This window comes from Tachypleus tridentatus, chromosome 12, assembly GCF_004210375.1.
Source record: "Tachypleus tridentatus isolate NWPU-2018 chromosome 12, ASM421037v1, whole genome shotgun sequence".
Classification (NCBI taxonomy): Eukaryota; Metazoa; Arthropoda; class Merostomata; order Xiphosura; family Limulidae; genus Tachypleus; species Tachypleus tridentatus.
Window position 1 is genome coordinate 136,624,838 of NC_134836.1, and position 25,214 is coordinate 136,650,051.

A 25,214-nucleotide genomic window follows, 5' to 3' on the forward strand; every position below is an offset into this window, starting at 1 on the left:
GAGGTAATGTTACTTATTCAGTAATTCAGTCCAGGTATTACAATATCCTTTTACTTTTAATCTAGGCTGAAAACTATCGTTTGAATTTCAATCTTGGGCAGGCAACAAGTAAAGCTATTTGACCTTAGATAGGCAACACTGTTTGAGCAGTTACTTATTATAGACAAGAATGATTGACCTTTAACATGGGTCAGGTCATGCTATCTGGCCGTTAACTTTAGTACATACTTCTTGATGCAGTCAAAACAATATAATCAAACCTTTAATGTGTGGATGGACAATACTTTAAACCTTCCTACTTGACCAATGATATGTTCCATGATTTTAATTGACCTCCGGTCTAGGAAACGCAATTTTACTTTATCATTACCTAAGATAAGCAATTGTACTTTAAAGTAGACGTGACATTCTCACAGCTGTCCGATATAACCTTTGTCACATCATAATTATTAGAATCTTATTAACACATATGGAAGTACAATGTGTTATCAAAATAAAAGATAAAACATTCTTTGCCAGAGGTTGAACGCATCTGTGTGCGCCAACCAAATGTTCGAGTGGACTCACCCGTCTTTGCTCACGCACAGAGTCTGGATAATATATTTTTCCGCAACAAACGAGGAGAGAGAAAAGCGAACTATCGACCATCCGATCAGGCATGTTGACAACGGACAATAAGATCTGAAGTGGGTGTAACACTCTATCGTTATACTTTGGCTCGGAAGATATTCCACTGTAAGCTCCCGTTTCGTAGTATTTAAGACGATGGCGAAGATGAATTTTACTGCCCTTTCGTTTTACAAAACAATGCTTCTATTTTCAAGGCTTGTTTCTCTTCTGAAAGGTTTGTTTGAAATACATATTGTGAATTCAGGTTGGTTAATATATTTAACAAATATAATATAACTTATTTTATTTTAATTCTAACTGACCAGTTCGGATTGGAAATAATATACGTACAGAAATGTATAGTTTTAATTCACTTAATATTATGTTCAAAATAACGTTTTAAATGTCTCTGAAGGCCCGGCATCGCCAAGCGTGTTCAGGCGTTCGACTCGTAATCCGAGGGTCGCGGGTTCGAATCCCGGTCGCACCAAACATGCTCGCCCTCCCAGCCATGGGGGCGTTATAATGTTACGGTGAATCCTACTATTCATTGGTAAAAGAATAGTCCAAGAGTTGGCGGTGGATGGTGATGACTAGTTGCCTTCCCTCTAGTCTTACACTGCTAAATTAGCTAGCGCAGATAGCCCTCGAGTGGCTTTGCGTGAAATTAAAAAAAAACAAACAAAACAAATGTCTCTGAGTGTTAAAAACGAGTTAAACACTGCTGTTAAGAACTTGTTTTTACTGTTTTACTGACAAATATTTATACTTGGTGAGTAAACTGAAGTGGACGTCAACCACCTGATGTAAAAGTACAAGTGTAGAAGACGACGTTAAGAAAGTCTTTTATTGCGTTTTTACGACGGGTCGTTGCTGTCCATCCCAGTTTAGTCAACATAACTACAATCTGTGAAAGAACTCGTGTATCTTATCATGTGTGAACTTTCTACACAAATACAGATGTAAACAAAGATATTAAAAGTTTAAGGAGACAGCTGGTGTGTTTACTGTTCAGCACAACGCTACACAATGGTCTACCTGTGCTGTGTCCATCAGCACAACGCTACACAATGGTCTACCTGTGCTGTGTCCATCAGCACAACGCTACACAATGGTCTACTTGTGCTGTGTCCATCAGCACAACACTACACAATGGTCCACCTGTGCTGTGTCCATCACTGTTACCGAAACCCGTACTTTAGCGATATAAACCGTCAGACTTAAGTCTGAGCCACTGGACATTTTAAAGGCTTTAACATAACGTATTCTAACGATTGTCAAAAGTAGATAAACAAGTTAGGGTGTACTTGACCCTCTTTCTATAACTGGAACAAAAATAACAATAATGTAAAAAAAAAAACACAAGCCTCTACAGTTTGGATGTTTCTTTCTTTGGAGTTAAGCACAAAGCTATACAATGGGCTATCTGTGCTCTGCACACCACGGGTATCGAAACCTGGTTTCTAGGAGTGTCAGTCGACAAATATACTACTGTTCCACTGGGGGGAAGCTAATACAAAGCACAAACACTACTTACAACACATACCGTGTTGTGGATATGAGTTTGAGTTACTTTGGAAAAACAAAAATACAACAAAAGCTAGAATTGAGGAACATAACAGAAATATGAGATTCTGTCTATAATATAAATCTATACCACGGAAGACCATGGGTTGTGGATCACGCACACATGAGGTTCAGAAGACCATGCATAGGTTGTGGGTCACGTACACATGGGGTTCAGAAGACCATAAGTTGTGAGTCACGCACAGGGGTTCAGAAGACTATGGGTTGTGGGTCACGTACACATGAGGTTCAGAAGACCATGGGTTGTGGGTCACGTACACATGGGGTTCAGAAGACCATGCATAGGTTGTGGGTCACGCAAACATGGGGTTCAAAAGACCATAATTTATGGGTCACGCACACATGGGGTTTAGAAGATTATAGGTTGCGGGTCACGCACACATGGGGTTCAGAAGACCATGGGTTGTGGGTCACACAAGGGTTCACAAGTATATCACTTTTTGTAGTGTTTTCAGGAATAGCTCCATATTATTTTTTTAAAAACATTCTTTTATATTTTTGTAACCTAGGCTTTATTATAGATTACATAAACTAGCCTATAATTCAACAGTCTATATGTTGTTCTTGTTTTCAACCAATATTTTATTGAAAATCACAGCACTGAGTCGACAAGTTTTAAGCCGGTTTTATTTTATCATAGATTTATAGCAGTTTTATCAGTTCAAGAAGAAAACTAGAGCACTACGTAAAGACGACACATACATATATATATACATACATATTGCCACGATGTAACAACGTTACAGAACTTATTCTGAGTAATATTCCGAGTTTATTACGCTCTCTTTCAGCAGTGTTTACTCTTCCTGTCCTCAATTAGGCTGTTTCCCGCTAATCTTGATGTATGAAAGTAATACATCGATTTAAGTTGAGCTGTGCAGGTAAATATTCCTGACCGAAATGTCAGGCTGCGTTTAACCTTCACATAATCCAAAGCACACCAAGAGAGGCCAGTGCCAGTAATTTATTAGACCAGTTTCACAGTAATGTATTTTTAACGACGAAACCTAATCTTCTTAAGTTTGGCATAAATATGTCATTCATCAGGAAGACAAAATTCCCAGTAAATGTTTTATTGACGTGATTATAAAAACTGTAACCTTAAAACACGTGATAGTAATAATGAAATGTTGTTTAAAATTAACTTCTGTCTAACATCTATCTTAATTTACTTTAATTGTTATATCTGCTAATTAGTTTCTTTGTTCATTGCTGAGCAAAAAGCAAAACAGACAGGTTAACTATATTCTGTGGGTATCGAAACTCGGTTTTTAGCGTTATAACCGTACAGACTTACCATTGAACCACCAGGAGGCGAATTGCTATTAATCTACGAGTTACCATCATTTTAAAGAAAGAAACAGCGCATTTTGTCTTATTTTATAGTAGTATTATGATATATATTGTACAATTCTATTGCAATTTTTTCTAGAAGACACTGTTCAGTGTTGGGTTTTCCAATCATTACAGTTTTATACAAAACGGGTGACTTACATATAAATTAACCGGACGAGAATAGAAGTTTAAGATGGCGTCAGAGGTTCAAAGACAGGATACGTGTATTTTAATAACATGAATCTGTCTTCTTTGTTTATGATTTCGCGCGAAGCTACACGAGGGCTACCTGCGCTAGCCGTCATCCCTAATTTAGCAGTGTAAGACTAGAGGGAAGGCAACTAGTCCCCCCAACTTTTGGGCTACTCTTTTACCAATGAATAGTGGAATTGACCGTAACTTTACAGCATCATCCCGACTGAAAGGGCAAGCATGTTTGGTGTAACAGAGATTCAAACCCGCGACTCTCAGACGGCAAGTCGAGCACCCTAACTACCTGGCCATGCCTGGCTGACCAGCGTTAACCTAAATGTTCCCAACTAGCTTTCTTCAGGTAGCAGATCTCCGGGCATCAGCAGGTCATATAGTGTTACCTTCTAACCTTTCTTTTGAAGGACACTCTCGTTTCGCCGATCAAATTGACCGTTTTTCTGTCACAAATAATCAAGTTCAGATCTTTATAAACGATTCAAACAGTAATTAACTTAGATCTCGTGGGTAAAATTCGTATTAATCCAATTTATATTTATATACTATTACTCTGTCAAATTAACGTTGGGTGGAAATTTTTAAAACATCTCTTGGTGTAGGTTTTTCTGGAAATTAAAAGAAAAAGATAAAATAGAAACAGAGATATATTTAACAACATCTACGCACGCTCAGAATACGTGCATACTTCATAGGTGTTTCATACAGCAAGTCTTACGTGACACAAACTCTTGTCATACCACCAATCTTCAAACATACAAGCGCGTATTTACTATTACCTTATGTGTGGCAGCCATTTTCAAGACGAAAAGTAATTCCGCCACCAGGTGGATAAAGTATTCCGGTTATCTATCTCTGCCTAACTGCGACTTTTTTCGTGTGGCTGTTTTTAAACTATAGGGGGCGCATATAACAAAACTAGGGACATCATTTGGGAAGGGTGGGAACAAAGAAGCCTAATCGTCATTTCACAAATGAATTAGAGGGGAGAGGGAAAGGCAAACTTCACATGCCCTCTCACTTCAATTGGTGTAACTTTCATCGCTTAATGACTAGAAATTAAACGTATCTCACAACAACTGTTTATATGGGGCTCATTCTCCAGAATAAGAGGCACGACCGCATCTGCTAATCTCCAAACACACACATAATTAGCCTTTGTGTCTAATATGTTTTAAATATTCTAAGCTCTTAGACAAAGAAAACGAATTAACGGTTGGTAAGTCTATCTACATATACATTTACAACCATGTTTGTACTAACGGTTGGTAAGGCTATCTACATATATATTTACAACCATGTTTGTACTAACTGTTGGTAAGTCTATCTACATATATATTTACAACCATGTTTGTATTAACGATTGTTAAGTCTATCTAAATATACATTTACAACCATGTTTGTACTAACGGTTGTTAAGTCTATCTACATATACATTTACAACCATGTTTGTACTAACGGTTGATAAGTCTATCTACATACATATTTACAACCATGTTTGTACTAACGGTTGGTAAATCTATCTACATATACATTTACAACCATGTTTGTACTAACGGTTGGTAAGTCTATCTACATATATATTTACAACCATGTTTGTACTAACGGTTGGTAAGTCTATCTACATATATATTTACAAACATGTTTGTACTAACGGTTGTTAAGTCTATCTACATATACATTTACAACCATGTTTGTACTAACGGTTGGTAAGTCTATCTACATATATATTTACAACCATGTTTGTATTAACGATTGTTAAGTCTATCTACATATACATTTACAACCATGTTTGTACTAACGGTTGTTAAGTCTATCTACATATACATTTACAACCATGTTTGTACTAACGGTTGTTAAGTCTATCTACATACATATTTACAACTATGTTTGTACTTACGGTTGGTAAGTCTATCTACATATACATTTACAACTATGTTTGTACTAACGGTTGGTAAGTCTATCTACATATACATTTACAACCATGTTTGTACTAATGGTTGGTAAGTCTATCTACATATATATTTACAACCATGTTTGTACTAACGGTTGGTAAGTCTATCTACATATATATTTACAACTATGTTTGTACTAACGGTTGGTAAGCCTATCTACATATATATTTACAACCATGTTTGTATTAACGGTTGGTAAGTCTATCTACATATATATTTACAACCATGTTTGTACTAACAGTTGGTAAGTCTATCTACATATATATTTACAACCATGTTTGTACTAACGGTTGTTAAGTCTATCTACATATATATTTACAACCATGTTTGTACTAACGGTTGGTAAGTCTATCTACATATATATTTACAAACATGTTTGTACTAACGGTTGGTAAGTCTATCTACATATATATTTACAACCATGTTTGTACTAACGGTTGGTAAGTCTATCTAAATATATATTTACAACCATGTTTATACTAACGGTTGGTAAGTCTATCTACATATATATTTACAACCATGTTTGTAGTAACGGTTGTTAAGTCTATCTACATATATATTTACAACCATGTTTGTACTAACGGTTGGTAAGTCTATCTACATATATAATTACAAACATGTTTGTACTATCGGTTGGTAAGTCTATCTACATATATATTTACAACCACGTTTGTACTAACGGTTGGTAAGTCTATCTACATATATAATTACAAACATGTTTGTACTATCGGTTGGTAAGTCTATCTACATATATATTTACAACCACGTTTGTACTAACGGTTGGTAAGTCTATCTACATATATATTTACAACCATGTTTGTACTAACGGTTGGTAAGTCTATCTACATATATATTTACAACCATGTTTGTACTAACGGTTGGTAAGTCTATCTACATATATATTTACAACCATGTTTGTACTAACGGTTGTTAAGTCTATCTACAAATATATTTACAAACATGTTTGTACTAACGGTTGGTAAGTCTATCTACATATATATTTACAACCATGTTTGTACTAACGGTTGGTAGTCTATCTACATATATGTTTACAACCATGTTTGTATTAAGGGTTGGTAAGTCTATCTACATATATATATACAACCATGTTTGTACTAACGGTTGGTAAGTCTATCTACATATATATTTACAAACATGTTTGTATTAACGGTTGGTAAGTCTATCTACATATATATTTACAACCATGTTTGTATTAACGGTTGTTAAGTCTATCTACGTATATATTTACAAACATGTTTGTACTAACGGTTGTTAAGTCTATCTACATATATATTTACAACCATGTTTGTAGTAACGGTTGTTAAGTCTATCTACATATATATTTACAACCATGTTTGTACTAACGGTTGTTAAGTCTATCTACATATATATTTACAAACATGTTTGTACTAACGGTTGGTAAGTCTATCTACATATATATTTACAACCATGTTTGTACTAACGGTTGTTAAGTCTATCTACATATATATTTACAACCATGTTTGTACTAACGGTTGTTAAGTCTATCTACATATATATTTACAAACATGTTTGTACTAACGGTTGTTAAGTCTATCTACATATATATTTACAACCATGTTTGTACTAACGGTTGTTAAGTCTATCTACATATATATTTACAAACATGTTTGTACTAACGGTTGGTAAGTCTATCTACATATATATTTACAAACATGTTTGTATTAACGGTTGTTAAGTCTATATACATTATATATACAAAGATGTTTGTACATTTCAAATCAAACTTTATAACTTTATCATTTCCTTTCTTTGCCTTATTCTCACGTTCTGGGTTACACAAAGACTTCGTTATGATCACTTCTATTTAATTTCAGGCCAGGCATGACCAGATGGGTTAAGGTGTTCGACTCGTAATTGGAGGGTCGCGGGTTCGAATCCCCGTCGCACCAAACATGTTCGCCCTCTCAACCGTGGGAGCGTTACAATCTTACTATCAATCCCACTATTAGTTGGCAAAATACTAGCCCAAGAGTAGGTGGTGGGTGGTGATGACTAGCTCCCTTCCCTCTAGTCTTACACTGTTAAATTAGGTAGTCTATCTACAAACAAGGTATTTAATTTTCTGTATCTAATTCGTGTTAAGGTTTGTGTTAATTTAATTCCTGGACGTTTACAATGGTGTTTGTTTAACAAGCATAAAGCATGACAAACGAAAAGCTTAAATACATTTTTAAATAACTGTTTTAAGCAAAAATTAACGTAATTATTTTGTGATATTAATATTGTTTGTTTTTTTAATTTCGCACAAAGCTACTCGAGGGCTGTCTGCGCTAGCCGTCCCTAATTTAACAGTGTAAGACTAGAGGTAAGGCAGCTACTCAACATCACCCACCGCCCACTCTTGAGCTACTCTTTCACCAACGAATAGTGGGATTGACCATCACTTATAACGCCCCGACGGCTGAAAAGTCAAGCATGTTTGGTGCGACCGGGATTTGAACCCACGACCCTTAGATATTAATATTGTGGATTGACAGGAGATTTCTAGATTTCATTTGAGACATGAAAATTATTAGAACTCAAACCTTTTTGTGGTAAGCTCCAAACCCGAAAGAACAAGTTATACCAGTTAATTTCTTTGAGGTATTAAGTCAGGTTTTATCTCAAATAATCAGTGTTTCAACTGAGTTTAATCTAAATAACTTCGAGGAGATAAAATTATTTCAATAATAATTACATATGTTAAACAGAACTGTGCTTAGTTCATTAACTGTAAGCAACGTCTGAGCGTTATAAACTGAACTTAATTCGTTAACTATAAGCAACGTCTGAGCGTTATAAACTGAACTTAATTCGTTAACTATAAGCAACGTCTGAGCGTTATAAACTGAACTTAATTTGTTAACTATAAGCAACGTCTGAGCGTTATAAACTGAACTTAATTCGTTAACTGTAAGCAACGTCTGAGCGTTATAAACTGAACTTAATTTGTTAACTATAAGCAACGTCTGAGCGTTATAAACTGAACTTAATTCATTCACTATAAGTGATATCTCAGTGTTATAATCTCGAAGCAACTTCTTACTGAATCTCATATTCTTCCAGCAATATCTTTCAGCCGTTCTACTCTCCTAACGTAATGTAATATCTTTCAGCCGTTCCACTCTCCTAACGTAAGGATAAATTTTTCAGCCGTTCCACTCTCCTAACGTAAGGATAAATTTTTCAGCCGTTCCACTCTTCTAACATAACATAATACTTTGGGTCGTGCATGGCCAGGTGGTTAGGGCGCTCAATTCGTAATCTGAGGGTTGCGGGTTCTCCATCACACCAAACATGCTCTTCCTTACAGCTGTGGGGGCTTTATTATATCGGCCAATGCCCAGGAGTTGGCAGTAGGTACTGATGACTAGCTGCCTTTCCTCTAGTCTTACACTGCTAAATTATGGACGGCTAGCGCAGATAGCCCTCGCGTAGCTTTGCGCGAAATTCAAAACAAACCAAATCCTTGTAGTCTATCAGTTAAAAAGGCACAGTGGTATGTCAGCAAACTTACAACGCTAAAAACCAGGTTTCGATACAAAAGGTGAACAATGGGCTATCTGTGCTCTGCCCATCACGGGTTTCGATACAAAGATGCACAGTTTAATAGAAGTATAATTCTGTGTCTATATGTATATATATCATAGTAGTTAATAAATTATAATAAATGTTGTATGAAAACATTATTACAAATATTTGTAGTACGTTTTGTGTTTCTATTTCAGATGCTAATCCGGTAAAAATTATTAATTTTGAGGTCCCACGTTGGGTTCCCAATGGAACAAGCCACGTGATCCTAGATTGCCGATATCGGTACACAGAGAATGACCTGAGACTTGTGGTCAAATGGTTTTTCAACGACGATTCAGAACCAGTTTACCAGTGGATACCAGAACTGGAGAAACGTCACGTAGCTGAATTTCTTTTTGGACGACTGAACCTCAGTTTTAGTGTAGACTCGAGTGACAGATACTCTCGTTACCGAGCTCTCTATATTCTCAATCCTTCGCTTGAAATGTCTGGAAAGTATACCTGTCATGTTGCATCATTAGCAGGACAGGACTCTCGACACCAGGAAATGTTAGTTTATGGTTAGTTATGAAAATAAAATCATTTTAGTTTTTACTTACTTGAGTACGCTATAACAGGAAGACAAGAACGTAGAGTTGACTCTGTGGTATAACTAGTTTTTATCTTTACACAGGAACTACACAAAAACCTTCTCTCAGAAAGTATTTTTCAATGCTGAATAAATAACGGAATTTAAATATTTACTGACTGTGATAAGGTAAAAGAGAATAAAAGATATGAAACACGGATTCTTGAATATAGTATTAGATGTAATTACACGGACCAGGACGATTACTGCTGTTAGTGTAAAACGAACAACGTAGAAAGTGAAATTAATTCAAGGCCCGAAAGGATAAAAGCTTCTATCGCACGAGACCAGTAATTGAACGGACTTAACTGATGACAGCTGATCGCGCCCCCACTCATTACTGGAAGTCACCTAGGTCTAAGTGTGCCCCCACTCATTACTGGAAATCACCTAGGTCTAAGTGTGCCCCCACTCATTACTGGAAATCACCTTGGTCTAAGTGTGCCCCCATGTCATTGATCTTTATTCACTTATGAAGACAAATATTTAAAGAGAAGGCTAAAGACAAATATTTAGAGAGAAGGCTAGCGGTTTTTTCTTTCAATAAAATATTTCAAGCACGTGCATGACTAAGCCCTTAAAATGTGCGGTGGTCCATTTAACCTTAGAAATAGATGTACAAGGAAGCTGTGAACGTTAAAGACGTCAATAAAACTCCTTACGAATAACTGAATTTGCACTTTGTTTTCCAACGGAAGGCCACATAACAGGCTGTCTGTAACGAGTCCTGAGCACCTTAAGAGAAGGGGTGGGTTATTAATGTTCGTGTTTACTTTTGTGTTTAATTGTATGATAAATCTATTTCTGTATTATATAAGTGCACCCTTGACGTAACAATACTTCAGAAACATAGATTAAAGTGGATAAATTAAAAACTACGTTACTAAGATGACATCTTAACAAAGGGAGACTAAGTTACATCAAATCGTTTTTGCTCGAAATGTTCTAACTGTAGTTGTCTAAAAACAAGACGAAATTTTTTAGAGGGCTAAAGTCAACGTCCCTTAGTTGTTTGTGTTTTAAATAGAAAGCTACATGAAAGATTATTTTGCGCTCTGTCCACCAGAGGGAAACGTATCCCTCTTTTAATATTTTACGTTTTTCAGACATGAAACGCTGTTTTGTAATAACACTTACAGATGATATGTTGTCTAGTTATAACACGGGACCAGATGTTTATCATATTACACTCCCAGACTTATCTATGTGTCACTGGAGGAGCGACAGTTCATAAATATATGGATTGTAAGATGTAGTATACCAGTTACAAACAACTATTTTTATATGGTCAGTTTCACGACATATGTAGTATAATACATACAAACAACTATTTTTACATTGTCAGTTTCTCGACATGTGTAATATAACAGTTACAAACAACTATTTTTTCATTGTAAGATTCACGACATGTGTAATATAACAGTTACAAAGAAGTATTTTTACATTGTCAGATTCACGACATGTGTAATATAACAGTTACAAACAACTATTTTTACATTGTCAGATTCACAACATGTGTAATATAACAGTTACAAACAAGTATTTTTACATTGTCAGATTCACGACATGTGTAATATAACAGTTATAAAGAAGTATTTTTACATTTTCAGATTCACGACATGTGTAATATAACAGTTACAAACAAGTATTTTTACATTGTCAGTTTCACGACATGTGTAATATAATAGTTACAAACACGTATTTTTACATTGTCAGATTCACGACATGTGTAACATAACAGTTACAAACAACTATTTTTACATTGTCAGTTTCACAACATGTGTAATATAACAGTTACAAACAAGTATTTTTACATTGTCAGATTCACGACATGTGTAATATAACAGTTACAAACAACTATTTTTACATTGTCAGATTCACGACATGTGTAATATAACAGTTACAAACAACTATTTTTACATTGTCAGATTCACGACATGTGTAATATAACAGTTACAAACAACTATTTTTACATTGTCAGATTCACGACATGTGTAATATAACAGTTACAAACAAGTATTTTTACATTGTCAGATTCACGACATGTGTAATATAACAGTTACAAACAAGTATTTTTACAGGATGTTGAACAGTTTCATTAATACACATTGTAGTTTAAAAGGATAAAACTAACCTGCATGAAAATAGTTACGTTCAAAGTTTTAAAGTAAGTCGTAAACGTTTCTAACTTGAATTATAAATGTATATACCAAATTGTTTAATACATTAAAAGAGAGAAGTTAAGAATACAAGTACGTCAGTAGGAACAGTTAATGTCACCAGCGCGTCATTTCTGAGAAGTTTTCTATTTTTATTTTCCGGGACTTTAGGCACTTGAATATGTTGAATTTTACTAATGAACCGACAACCATCATCTTTAAAACACTTTTTAGCGTAGTGGCTCTTTTCCATACCTGTTATATATAATATAAAACTGGAATTTTATTTTTCTCAAAGTCTGTTCGAAACGTTTTCAAATGTTTTGTCAGCAAGAAGCGTTAAAGTCTGGATTGTGTGTACGTCAACATTTGAGTTAATAATTAGTGCGTTAATTTTCGAATACAGATTTTACTGTCGAACTGACAGATAGGTCAGAGACAATTGTTTTATTTTCAGAAGTAGTCGAAAGAGAAGCAGTAAAACGCTATGCGCAATTCCTTTGGTCTAAAAGTTGTTTTCTGTGAATTAGACATGAATGACCATAAGTAAAAACGTGTTGGTAAACAACTAGTCTTAAAAACATGTTATATTCCCACTTATTTCTCGTGTCTGAAAAGATACAGTTTTTCTTAACTTGAGAGGCATCCACAATGAAACATGTAATGGAGCTAATTCTATAATTAGATTAGTGAACGGCACGAGCTTTGAAGAAATTACATTTAGGGGGTGTAGATCCTCTCCGACAACCGTTGGGGATATCTCAGGGTTGACCAATAAAGACGAAAAAGTCCTGCTAATAACTGGCGGTTCTCGGATCTTAAGATTGGGTTATGTTTCTCCATGAATTTCGATAGTTGAGTTTCGACGAGCAACAAACACGACAGAGGTATACATATATACACTGAACAAACGTTTAACGAAAGTCTCACAGGTTTAAAGTACAAAGACCTAGTACTACAACACCAATAAACAGTTATACACTTGACGTTAGGGCAAGCAATGTTCATGTTTGCTTGTAGAATCACGTAGAGCAAATAATGAAGACTGGTAAATAATGTGCTGTTTGTGAGGTTCTTCGCCCCTCCTGCACCTTGGGCTGGAGGGTAAACATCTCTAAATTAAAATATAAAACATGTAACGTTAGCTCTAATTTCCAGTTAAATTTCATCAGAAACATAATAATTTTTATTTGAGTTGAATATAAACCTGTGCTCCATATCCTGTGAAAAAAGTTATACAAGAATCGCTTATGGCAAATAATTTAATTAAACTACAAGCGAAAACCAAACGGCGCCAGTAGATATGAAAGTTAAGTACAATGTGACGAGAAAACTTGAGGGGTATTGTTTAGAGTAAGAAAGAGAAAATACACTAACCTTGAATCTATCAAATACACTAACCTTGAATCTATCAAATACACTAACCATGAATCTATCAAAATACACTAACCTTGAATCTATCAAAATACACTAGTCTTGAATCTATCAAATACACTAACCTTGAATCTATCACAATACGCTAACCTTGAATCTATCAAATACACTAACCTTGAATCTATCAAATACACTAACGTTGAATATATCAAATACACTAACCTTGAATCTATCAAAATACACTAACCTTGAATCTATTAAAATACACTAACCTTGAATATATCAAAATACACTAACCTTGAATCTATTAAAATACACTAACCTTGAATATATCAAAATACACTAACCTTGAATCTATTAAAATACACTAACCTTGAATCTATCAAATACACTAACCTTGAATATATCAAAATACACTAACCTTGAATCTATTAAAATACACTAACCTTGAATATATCAAAATACACTAACCTTGAATCTATTAAAATACACTAACCTTGAATCTATTAAAATACACTAACCTTGAATCTATTAAAATACACTAACCTTGAATATATCAAAATACACTAACCTTCAATCTATTAAAATACACTAACCTTGAATATATCAAATACACTAACTTTAAATCTATCAAATACACTAACGTTGAATCTATCAAATACACTAACCTTGAATCTATCAAATAGTTACCTTGAATCTATCAAATACACTAACTTTGAATCTATCACATACACTAACTTTGAATCTATCAAATACACTAACCTTGAATCTATCAAATATGCTAACTTTGAATCTATCAAAATACACTAACCTTGAATCTATTAAATACACTAACCTTGAATCTATCAAATACACTAACTTTGAATCTATCAAATATACTAACCACAAATCTATCAAATACGCTAACCATGAATCTATCAAATACGCTAACTTTGAATCTATCAAATACACTAACTTTGAATCTATCAAATACACTAACCTTGAATCTATCAAATACACTAACCTTGAATCTATCAAAATACACTGACCTTGAATCTATCAAATACACTAACCTTGAATCTATCAAAATACACTAACCTTGAATCTATCAAATACACTAACTTTGAATCTATCAAAATACACTGACCTTGAATCTATCAAAATGCACTAACCTTGAATCTATCAAAATACACTAACCTTGAATCTATCAAATACACTAACCTTGAATCTATCAAATACACTAACTTTGAATCTATCAAATACACTAACCTTGAATCTATCAAATACACTAACTTTGAATCTATCAAATACAGTTACCTTGAATCTATCAAAATACACTAACCATGAATCTATCAAAATACACTAACCATGAATCTATCAAATACACTAACTTTGAATCTATCAAAATACACTAGCCTTGAATTTATCAAAATACACTAACCTTGAATCTATCAAAATACACTGACCTTGAATCTATCACAATACGCTAACCTTGAATCTATCAAATACACTAACCTTGAATCTATCACAATACGCTAACCTTGAATCTATCAAATACACTAACCTTGAATCTATCAAATACACTAACTTTGAATCTATCAAATACACTAACCTTGAATCTATCAAATACACTAACTTTGAATCTATCAAATACAGTTACCTTGAATCTATCAAAATACACTAACCATGAATCTATCAAAATACACTAACCATGAATCTATCAAATACACTAACTTTGAATCTATCAAAATACACTAGCCTTGAATTTATCAAAATACACTAACCTTGAATCTATCAAAATACACTGACCTTGAATCTATCACAATACGCTAACCTTGAATCTATCAAATACACTAACCTTGAATCTATCACAATACGCTAACCTTGAATCTATCAAATACACTAACCTTGAATCTATCAAATACACTAACGTTGAATCTATCAAATACACTAACCTTGAATCTATCAAAATACACTAACCTTGAATCTATTAAAATACACTAACCTTGAATATATCAAAATACACTAACCTTGAATCTATTAAAATACACTAACCTTGAATATATCAAAATACACTAACCTTGAATCTATTAAAATACACTAACCTTGAATATATCAAAATACACTAACCTTGAATCTATTAAAATACACTAACCTTGAATCTATTAAAATACACTAACCTTGAATATATCAAAATACACTAACCTTGAATCTATTAAAATACACTAACCTTGAATCTATTAAAATACACTAACCTTGAATCTATTAAAATACACTAACCTTGAATATATCAAAATACACTAACCTTGAATCTATTAAAATACACTAACCTTGAATCTATTAAAATACACTAACCTTGAATATATCAAAATACACTAACCTTGAATCTATTAAAATACACTAACCTTGAATCTATTAAAATACACTAACCTTGAATCCATCAAATCTGTGAAAAGGGATATTGTAAAATGTGCTTCTTAAACTTCACTTAACCCTATTCATCTCATAATGAAACCGAAAGCTTGAAAATACTTGAGCGCTCCTCTGCGTCTAACTATAAAATACAAAATAATTTTGAAATTTTATTTTTTACATAAATATATATAGAACGTTCAGGTAGTATAGTATCTTATGAAATAAGTAATAATGAAGACCAACATTATAAACATTTAGAAATTTTATTAAATTAACAACCGGCAAGATGTTTGACACGAAATAATCATGAAATAAAATTAATCTCATTACATCGTGCAGCTTGCCCGAGGTAAAGATAAATCACAGATTAGGGTTAGCTACAGAGAGAAATCAGCTTCAGTAATTAGGACATTAATTAACAAGCTGAGGGTTAAGGTGTATTAAACGTAAATACCACCCTGAGCTAAGTCGTCATCTTAAGAGAGTTTGCAATGACCCCTTTCACGACTTTTAAAATGACAGGTTTTTATATCCTCCCAGGCTTACATAGACGAACCCTTGTTAAAAGGTCACGAGACAAATCACAATCCTTCCATCGATTGGTTTATAAATCTGCCTGGATTCATCTATAGGTGTTTGATATTAATTAAATAAATCATTAATTTAATATATCCATGCTGAATTAAATAACTGCTTCCAGCCTTGTGTTTTTCTCACTCATAATCACTCTTATTAAACTTAAAGGCGAGCTCTGTATATATTTTCTACAAAAGTTTCTATCGATCTATGTGATAAGTTTATACTCTAATATTAGGTTTAAATAAATTACGAAGCTTTTAGAGAATGTAGATATCTAATGGAGAAGTTCTGTATTTTTATTTTTTTGACAGTTCCAGCTACAACTTTTAATTTTACTCTCACTAAATGCTCTGAAACTGAAGTCAGTTTCCTCTGCGACGCCAGAGGGCTGTACCCTCGCCCTCACATATCAGTGAGTCTTCTGCCTTTGGATTACGAGGATAAAAAAACCTACAAGAGAACGACGAGTCAGGTTATTAAAACTGACGCCACCTATAGCACATCATTGACTGGAACACTCTTCGTCTCCGAATTTCCAGACCGTCGGCCACCGGTTCTAGAATGCAGAGTCGAGATTCCGGGAACAAATTACAAAATATCCAAACAAATTAGTTATTTTCCAGGTAAATAAGGAAATTAGAATTTAAATGCTTTAAGCTTTTCACTAATTAAATTTATTAGCATATATGTCATTACTGATACTTAACCTAAGCTCACTTTAACACCTTCCTGGGTTCTTGATGGGTTCCTGTTTAGCTTCACCGGAAAATGATCTACTAGGGTTAATGACTACATTAATACCCATTGTCAAAGTAAAAAACCCAAACACTAATTACTACATAAATACCCACTATCAGTGTAAAAAAACAAAACACTAATTATGACGTAAATATCCATTGTTAGAATAAATAAACTTGTCGTGGGAATAAAACGTGCTTGAAAAATTGTTAAACACAGATGTTTATTTATTTATATTACTAAGTTTTGAAGAATGGTTGTGGAATAGGCGTTTTTCTTTTGTGAATGATCTAGTTAAACTAGTTTAAAATATAAATAATAACATTTGTAAATCTGTTCCATAAAACCTATATTTATATATACATGCTATATTAAGTTTACAGCGAATGTTTGTTTTTATACAGGTCTGCACGACGCAAACACAGGTAACTTTCTGATTTTCTTGTCCGTCTTCTAACAGCAAGATGAAATAATTTGAAGGGGTAAATATTTTGCTTGTTTGTATGTTCTTTGAAAACAAAGCTGCATTGGGCTATCTGCCGTATCCGCCGCGGACAATCGAATCAGGGATTCTCGCATTGTAAGACAGTACACTTCCCGCTGACACCAGAGTGACAAGTGATTTGTATTTACAGACCGTATTATTTTTCATTGTCATTTTCGGTTAGAGTAGCCCACGAGCTGGTAGTGTTGACTGTTTAAAGTTAGGATCAGCGGATAGCCCTCGAATAGACTTTAGCCTAGTTCAACAAACAACCATTTATTGACTTGTATAGTACTTATTGAATAATTATTTACCCAAATGAAAATGTTGTATCAGTTTTATTCCTTGTTTTCTTGGAATTAAAATGTTTCATTTCCTAAAATACACCGAAAACACATTGATATGTAATGTTTCATTTCCTAAAATACACCGAAAACACATTGATATGTAATGTTTCATTTCCTAAAATACACCGAAAACACATTGATATGTAATGTTTCATTTCCTAAAATACACCGAAAACACATTGATATGTAATGTTTCATTTCCTAAAATACACCGAAAACACATTCATATGTAATGTTTCATTTCCTAAAATACACCGAAAACACATTCATATGTAATGTTTCATTTCCTAAAATACACCAAAAACACATTCATATGTAATGTTTCATTTCCTAAAATACACCAAAAACACATTCATAGGTAATGTTTCATATCCTAAAATACACCGAAAACACATTCATATGTAATGTTTCACATCCTAAAATACACCAAAAACACATTCATATGTAATGTTTCACATCCTAAAATACACCAAAAACATATTCATAGGTAATTTTTCATTTCCTAAAATACACCGAAAACACATTGATATGTAATGTTTCATTTCCTAAAATACACCGAAAACACATTCATATGTAATGTTTCATTTCCTAAAATATACCGAAAACACATTCATATGTAATGTTTCATTTCCTAAAATACACCAAAAACACATTCATATGTAATGTTTCATTTCCTAAAATACACCAAAAACACATTCATAGGTAATGTTTCATATCCTAAAATACACCGAAAACACATTCATATGTAATGTTTCACATCCTAAAATACACCGAAAACACATTCATATGTAATGTTTCACATCCTAAAATACACCAAAAACATATTCATAGGTAATTTTTCATATCCTAAAATACACCCAAAACACATTCATATGTAATGTTTCATATCCTAAAATACACCCAAAAAACATTCATATGTAATGTTTCATATCCTAAAATACACCAAAAACACATTCATATGTAATGTTTCATATTCTAAAATACACCGAAAACACATTCATATGTAATGTTTCATATCCTAAAATACACCAAAAACATATTCATAGGTAATGTTTCATATCCTAAAATACACCAAAAGCACATTCATATGTAATGTTTCATATCCTGAAATACACCGAAAACACATTCATGTGTAATGTTTCATATCCTAAAATACACCGAAAACACATTCATATGTAATGTTTCATATCCTAAAATACACCGAAAACACATTCATATGTAGAGATGTACATTTATTTGATCCGGTTACCCAAATTTAAACCACAAATACTCAGCTTTCCCAAAACGTCCAAAATGATAAGTGATATCACTTCCCTAAACAACCGACTAAAAACTTTACCAAATTTTATCTGTTCTTTTTTTGTAAATTTCAGCTTGTAAACTTTTCAAGAAACATTTAATCTTGTATTTCTAATTTTTAAATTGTTTTAACACAACGATGTATTTTATAATATCAATTTAAGAGTTGTGGTATAATACGAAAAAACCCGTCGGCATTGGATATAGCAGATGCAGCGTGGTTGGCATATTATTACCTGTTCCACTACCTAATTAGATCTAACAATAAATCAAGTTCACAGGTAACTGTTGCCCTTGTATTTCTGATTTCTGTAACGCTTGACTTTCTGTAACCATGCATTATCTTCCCTCCCACGTTGTCCAACCGTGTTGATATAATTCTGAAATATCCTGTAACGCTTGACTTCCTGTGACCATGTATTATATTCCCTCCCACGTTGTTCAGCCGTGTTGATATAATTCTGAAAAATCCTGTAACGCTTGACGTCCTGTAACCAACTATTATCTTCCCTCCCACGTTGTCCAGCCGTGTTGATATAATTCTGAAGAATCCTGTAACGCTTGACTTTCTGTAACCATGTATTATCTTCCCTCTCACGTTGTCCAGCTGTGTTGATATAATTCTGAAGAATCCTGTAACGCTTGACTTCCTGTAACCATGTATGATCTTCCCTCCCACGTTGTCCAGCCGTGTTGATATAATTCTGAAGAATCCTGTAACGCTTGACTTCCTGTAACCATGTATGATCTTCCCTCTCACGTTGTCCAGCTGTGTTGATATTATTCTGAAGAATCCTGTAACGCTTGACTTCCTGTAACCATGTATTATCTTCCCTCCCACGTTGTCCAGCCGTGATGATATAATTCTGAAGAATCCTGTAACGCTTGACTTCCTGTAACCATGTATTATCTTCCATCTCACTTGTCCAGCCGTGTTGATATAATTCTGAAGAATCCTGTAACGCTTGACTTCCTGTAACCATGTATGATCTTCCCTCCCACGTTATCTAGCCGTGTTGATATAATTCTGAAGTATGCTGTAACGCTTGACTTCCTGTAACCGTGTATGATTTTCCCTCCCACGTTGTCCAGCCGTGATGATATAATTCTGAAGAATCCTGTAACGCTTGACTTCCTGTAACCATGTATGATCTTCCCTCTCACGTTGTCCAGCTGTGTTGATATAATTCTGAAGAATCCTGTAACGCTTGACTTCCTGTAACCATGTATGATCTTCCCTCCCACGTTGTCCAGCCGTGTTGATATAATTCTGAAGAATCCTGTAACGCTTGACTTCATGTAACCATGTATGATCTTCCCTTCCACGTTGTTCAGCCGTGTTGATATAATTCTGAAGAATCCTGTAACGCTTGACTTTCTGTAACCATGTATTATCTTCCATCTCACTTGTCCAGCCGTGTTGATATAATTCTGAAGAATCCTGTAACGCTTGACTTCCTGTAACCATGTATTATCTTCCCTCTCACGTTGTCCAGCTGTGTTGATATAATTCTGAAGAATCCTGTAACGCTTGACTTCCTGTAACCATGTATGATCTTCCCTCTCACGTTGTCCAGCTGTGTTGATATAATTCTGAAGAATCCTGTAACGCTTGACTTCCTGTAACCATGTATTATCTTCCATCTCACTTGTCCAGCCGTGTTGATATAATTCTGAAGAATCCTGTAACGCTTGACTTCCTGTAACGATGTATGATCTTCCCTCTCACGTTGTCCAGCTGTGTTGATATAATTCTGAAGAATCCTGTAACGCTTGACTTCCTGTAACCATGTATGATCTTCCCTCCCACGTTGTCCAGCCGTGTTGATATAATTCTGAAGTATGCTGTAACGCTTGACTTCCTGTAACCATGTATGATTTTCCCTCCCACGTTGTCCAGCCGTGATGATATAATTCTGAAGAATCCTGTAACGCTTGACTTCCTGTAACCATGTATGATCTTCCCTCTCACGTTGTCCAGCTGTGTTGATATAATTCTGAAGAATCCTGTAACGCTTGACTTCCTGTAACCATGTATTATCTTCCATCTCACTTGTCCAGCCGTGTTGATATAATTCTGAAGAATCCTGTAACGCTTGACTTCATGTGACCATGTATGATCTTCCCTTCCACGTTGTTCAGCCGTGTTGATATAATTCTGAAGAATCCTGTAACGCTTGACTTCCTGTAACCATGTATTATCTTCCATCTCACTTGTCCAGCCGTGTTGATATAATTCTGAAGAATCCTGTAACGCTTGACTTCCTGTAACCATGTATTATCTTCCCTCTCACGTTGTCCAGCTGTGTTGATATAATTCTGAAGAATCCTGTAACGCTTGACTTCCTGTAACCATGTATGATCTTCCCTCCCACGTTGTCCAGCCGTGTTGATATAATTCTGAAGAATCCTGTAACGCTTGACTTCCTGTAACCATGTATGATCTTCCCTCTCACGTTGTCCAGCTGTGTTGATATAATTCTGAAGAATCCTGTAACGCTTGACTTCCTGTAACCATGTATGATCTTCCCTCCCACGTTGTCCAGCCGTGTTGATATAATTCTGAAGAAGTGAACAGTTTTTCTCTGTCGTCGCTTTTTTGTACAAAAAACTAATTACAGAATACAAAGTAAAATACAGTATTCGTTTCAGCAACATGAAACTAAACTAATTACAGAATACAAAGTAAAATACAGTATTCGTTTCAGCAACATGAAACTAAACTAATTACAGAATAGAAAGTAAAATACAGCATTCGTTTCGGCAACATGAAACTAAACTAATTACAGAATACAAAGTAAAATAGAGCATTCGTTTCGGCAACATGAAACTAAACTAATTACAGAATAGAAAGTAAAATAGAGCATTCGTTTCGGCAACATGAAACTAAACTAATTACAGAATAGAAAGTAAAATAGAGCATTCGTTTCGGCAACATGAAACTAAACTAATTACAGAATAGAAAGTAAAATACAGCATTCGTTTCGGCAACATGAATCTAAACTAATTACAGAATACAAAGTAAAATAGAGCATTCGTTTGGGCAACATGAAACTAAACTAATTACAGAATAGAAAGTAAAATACAGCATTCGTTTCGGCAACATGAAACTAAACTAATTGCAGAATAGAAAGTAAAATAGAGCATTCGTTTCGGCAACATGAAACTAAACTAATTACAGAATAGAAAGTAAAATAGAGCATTCGTTTCGGCAACATGAAACTAAACTAATTTGATAAATCGCTATTATACTTCTTGTGTTTGCAAACAAACTTTTTATCCTGTATAAAAGGGCCCGGCATGGCCTAGCGCGTAAGGCGTGCGACTCGTAATCCGAGGGTCGCGGGTTCGCGCCCCCGTCGCGCTAAACATGCTCGCCCCCCCCCAGCCGTGGGGGTGTATAATGTGACGGTCAATCCCACTATTCGTTGGTAAAAGAGTAGCCCAAGAGTTGGCGGTGGGTGGTGATGACTAGCTGCCTTCCCTCTAGTCTTACACCGCTAAATTAGGGACGGCTAGCACAGATAGCCCTCGAGTAGCTTTGTGCGAAATTCCAAAACAAACAAACAAACAAACTGTATAAAAGATAAAACGTTTATTAAGAAATGGAAAGCTTTCGTGGAGTGAGAAATAATGTGTGTTCTGTAAATGTGTACATCTGTTAACTTGTCAGAAATAACAAACAAACAATCATCAGTGATGTCGAGAGACCCACTTGTTGAGAAATTTATATGCAAAAACGGCTCGTTTGGGTTGAGAAAATATTTTACATAGAAGAGCGATAAAATATTTTCTCAACCAAAACGAGCCGTTTGTGCATATAAACAAACAATCACTGTCTTAATGAGATGAGATGGCACCAAAATGATCATCTTCTGTAGCTTATACAAACCGATCTACAGAAGACAAAACCTGCTGAATACAGAAGCCGACTTTATAAATAGAAACGAACAAATTAAAGCACACTCTTTGATGTGTCAGTACGTTATTTAAGATTGATGGCAGGGTGACTATTGCCACAGTAATAAAATTGTAAACACTGGTGTCGAACAGTTCATATATAACGTTTAATATTAACACTGCACGTGCCGGTAAATGAATCTGAGGGTCCTCAGTGCGTGTCCGATTATTACCATGGATGAATTATAAGAGAAACGGTCAGATCCTATACATTGATCTAGTAATAACAGTCCAAGAGTTGTGAAGTCTTAAATAGCTGCTTATACTGCTGTCCTTATCTATAACTTCAAAATTATGGATGGCTGATTCGGATAGCCCTTGTGTAGCTTTACGTGACATTCAACAGAGACATAAATTAATAAAGTACAAAATGTAGTACTTGTGTTCCTGATAACCCTTGTATTGCATCACGTGACATTCACAAAGAAACACATAATCAGCTATATATGTATTATATAGAGTGAAAACTGTCGTATTTGTATTCCTGATAAGACACAGAATTCTTTATATACATGACCACATATATACATTTTCACGATGTGAGAACGTAAACTTACCAAAAGAACCATGACAATAAGGATAGAAATTGTCTCAATTCTCCTCTTACATAGAACCAGCAACACTAAATAAAGAATTGTTTCAATACTCCTTTTACATAGAACCAGCACCACTAAATTAAGAATTGTCTTAATTCTCCTGTTACATAGAACCAGCAACACTAAGTTAAAAACTGTCCTAATTCTACTCTTATTTAGAACCAGCACCACTAAGTTAAGAACTGTCCTAATTCTATTCTTATTTAGAACCAGCACCACTAAATTAAGAAATGTCCTAATTCTACTCTTTTTTAGAACCAGCACCACTAAATTATGAATTGTTTTAATTCTACTCTTATTTTGAACCAGCATCACTAAGTTAAGAACTGTCCTAATTCTACTCTTATTTAGAACCAGCACCACTAAATTAAAAACTGTCCTAATTCTACTCTTTTTTAGAACCAGCACCACTAAATTAAGAATTGTTTTAATTCTACTCTTATTTAGAACCAGCACCACTAAGTTAAGAACTGCTCTAATTCTACTCTTATTTAGAACCAGCACCACTAAATTAAGAATTGTCTTAATTCTACTCTTATTTAGAACCAGCATCATTAAATAAAGAATTTTTGTATGTCTGTAATAGATATCGAATGACATTTTAATGTTTGTACAATAATGTAAGATTTACTGTCGGGAGAATTATTGTTCCTGTCAGAATCTCTTGTCGGAAGAGGAGTAATTTATTTGAATTATGTGAGAAGGTGTATCGATTGAAGTTCAATAATAAATTGTCTTCTGACTGGAATCTACATGCTTTTCATTCATAGGAAATAAATAAGTCTATACAACTGTGACCTGACAGTTGTTATAATTTCTTCTCTAGGTATACGATAAACAGCTTCTCTTTGGGACATACATAATTGTTAAGGCTGTCTTACGTTCCCGGATCACAACAGCATTACTTTCAGAATATCACCCTCTCTCCTATATGTAATTAACAGTGCTCATAACCATTACCTACAAATTATTAAAAACACACAAAACTTGTATAACAGTTGTTGAAAAAGAATCGTGATGCATTTTGGGGCAAAGCTTTAGAATAGGTTATCTGCGTTATGTCCATTGCGAGGAATCGAATCTCGGACTTAAGTGTTGTGACATTGTAAACTCACCGCTGACCCACCAGAAAATTGAAGTAGCAAAAGTGACAATAAAAAACAAATTTAACTTCGTTTTGTAAAGATTTTTGTATGAAATATCAGCGACATTGAACTATGTTTATCAATGTACCTTTTATGAGTTTCGTTAAACAAGTTATAAAGATACTTAACGACTGTTATAACAAGAGTAACCTATACGGACGATTTTTATTTATTCACCACATACCAGATTTAATTTTAAAGCATTTACGGCCTGACATGACCTTGTGGTCAGAGCACTCAACTTGTAAACTGCGAGTTTGAAT

The 25,214-nt window shown here is 34.3% G+C and overlaps 1 protein-coding gene across 2 annotated transcripts in view; it reads left to right on the forward strand.

Annotated features, from left to right (window-relative positions):
* Positions 1-561: 561 nt before the first annotated feature.
* The window catches only part of LOC143233292 (uncharacterized), a 29,672-nt gene continuing 5,019 nt past the window's right edge, over positions 562-25,214 (forward strand). Inside the window, exons 1-4 of one of the 2 annotated variants that reach the window (XM_076469421.1) lie at positions 562-844; positions 9,443-9,808; positions 16,694-17,005; positions 17,525-17,545. In XM_076469421.1, the coding sequence (XP_076325536.1) occupies positions 766-844; positions 9,443-9,808; positions 16,694-17,005; positions 17,525-17,545 (778 nt within the window). In that variant the 5' untranslated portion in view covers positions 562-765. The remainder of the gene's footprint in view (positions 845-9,442; positions 9,809-16,693; positions 17,006-17,524; positions 17,546-25,214) is intronic. The other variant, XM_076469422.1, reaches the window with a different exon arrangement.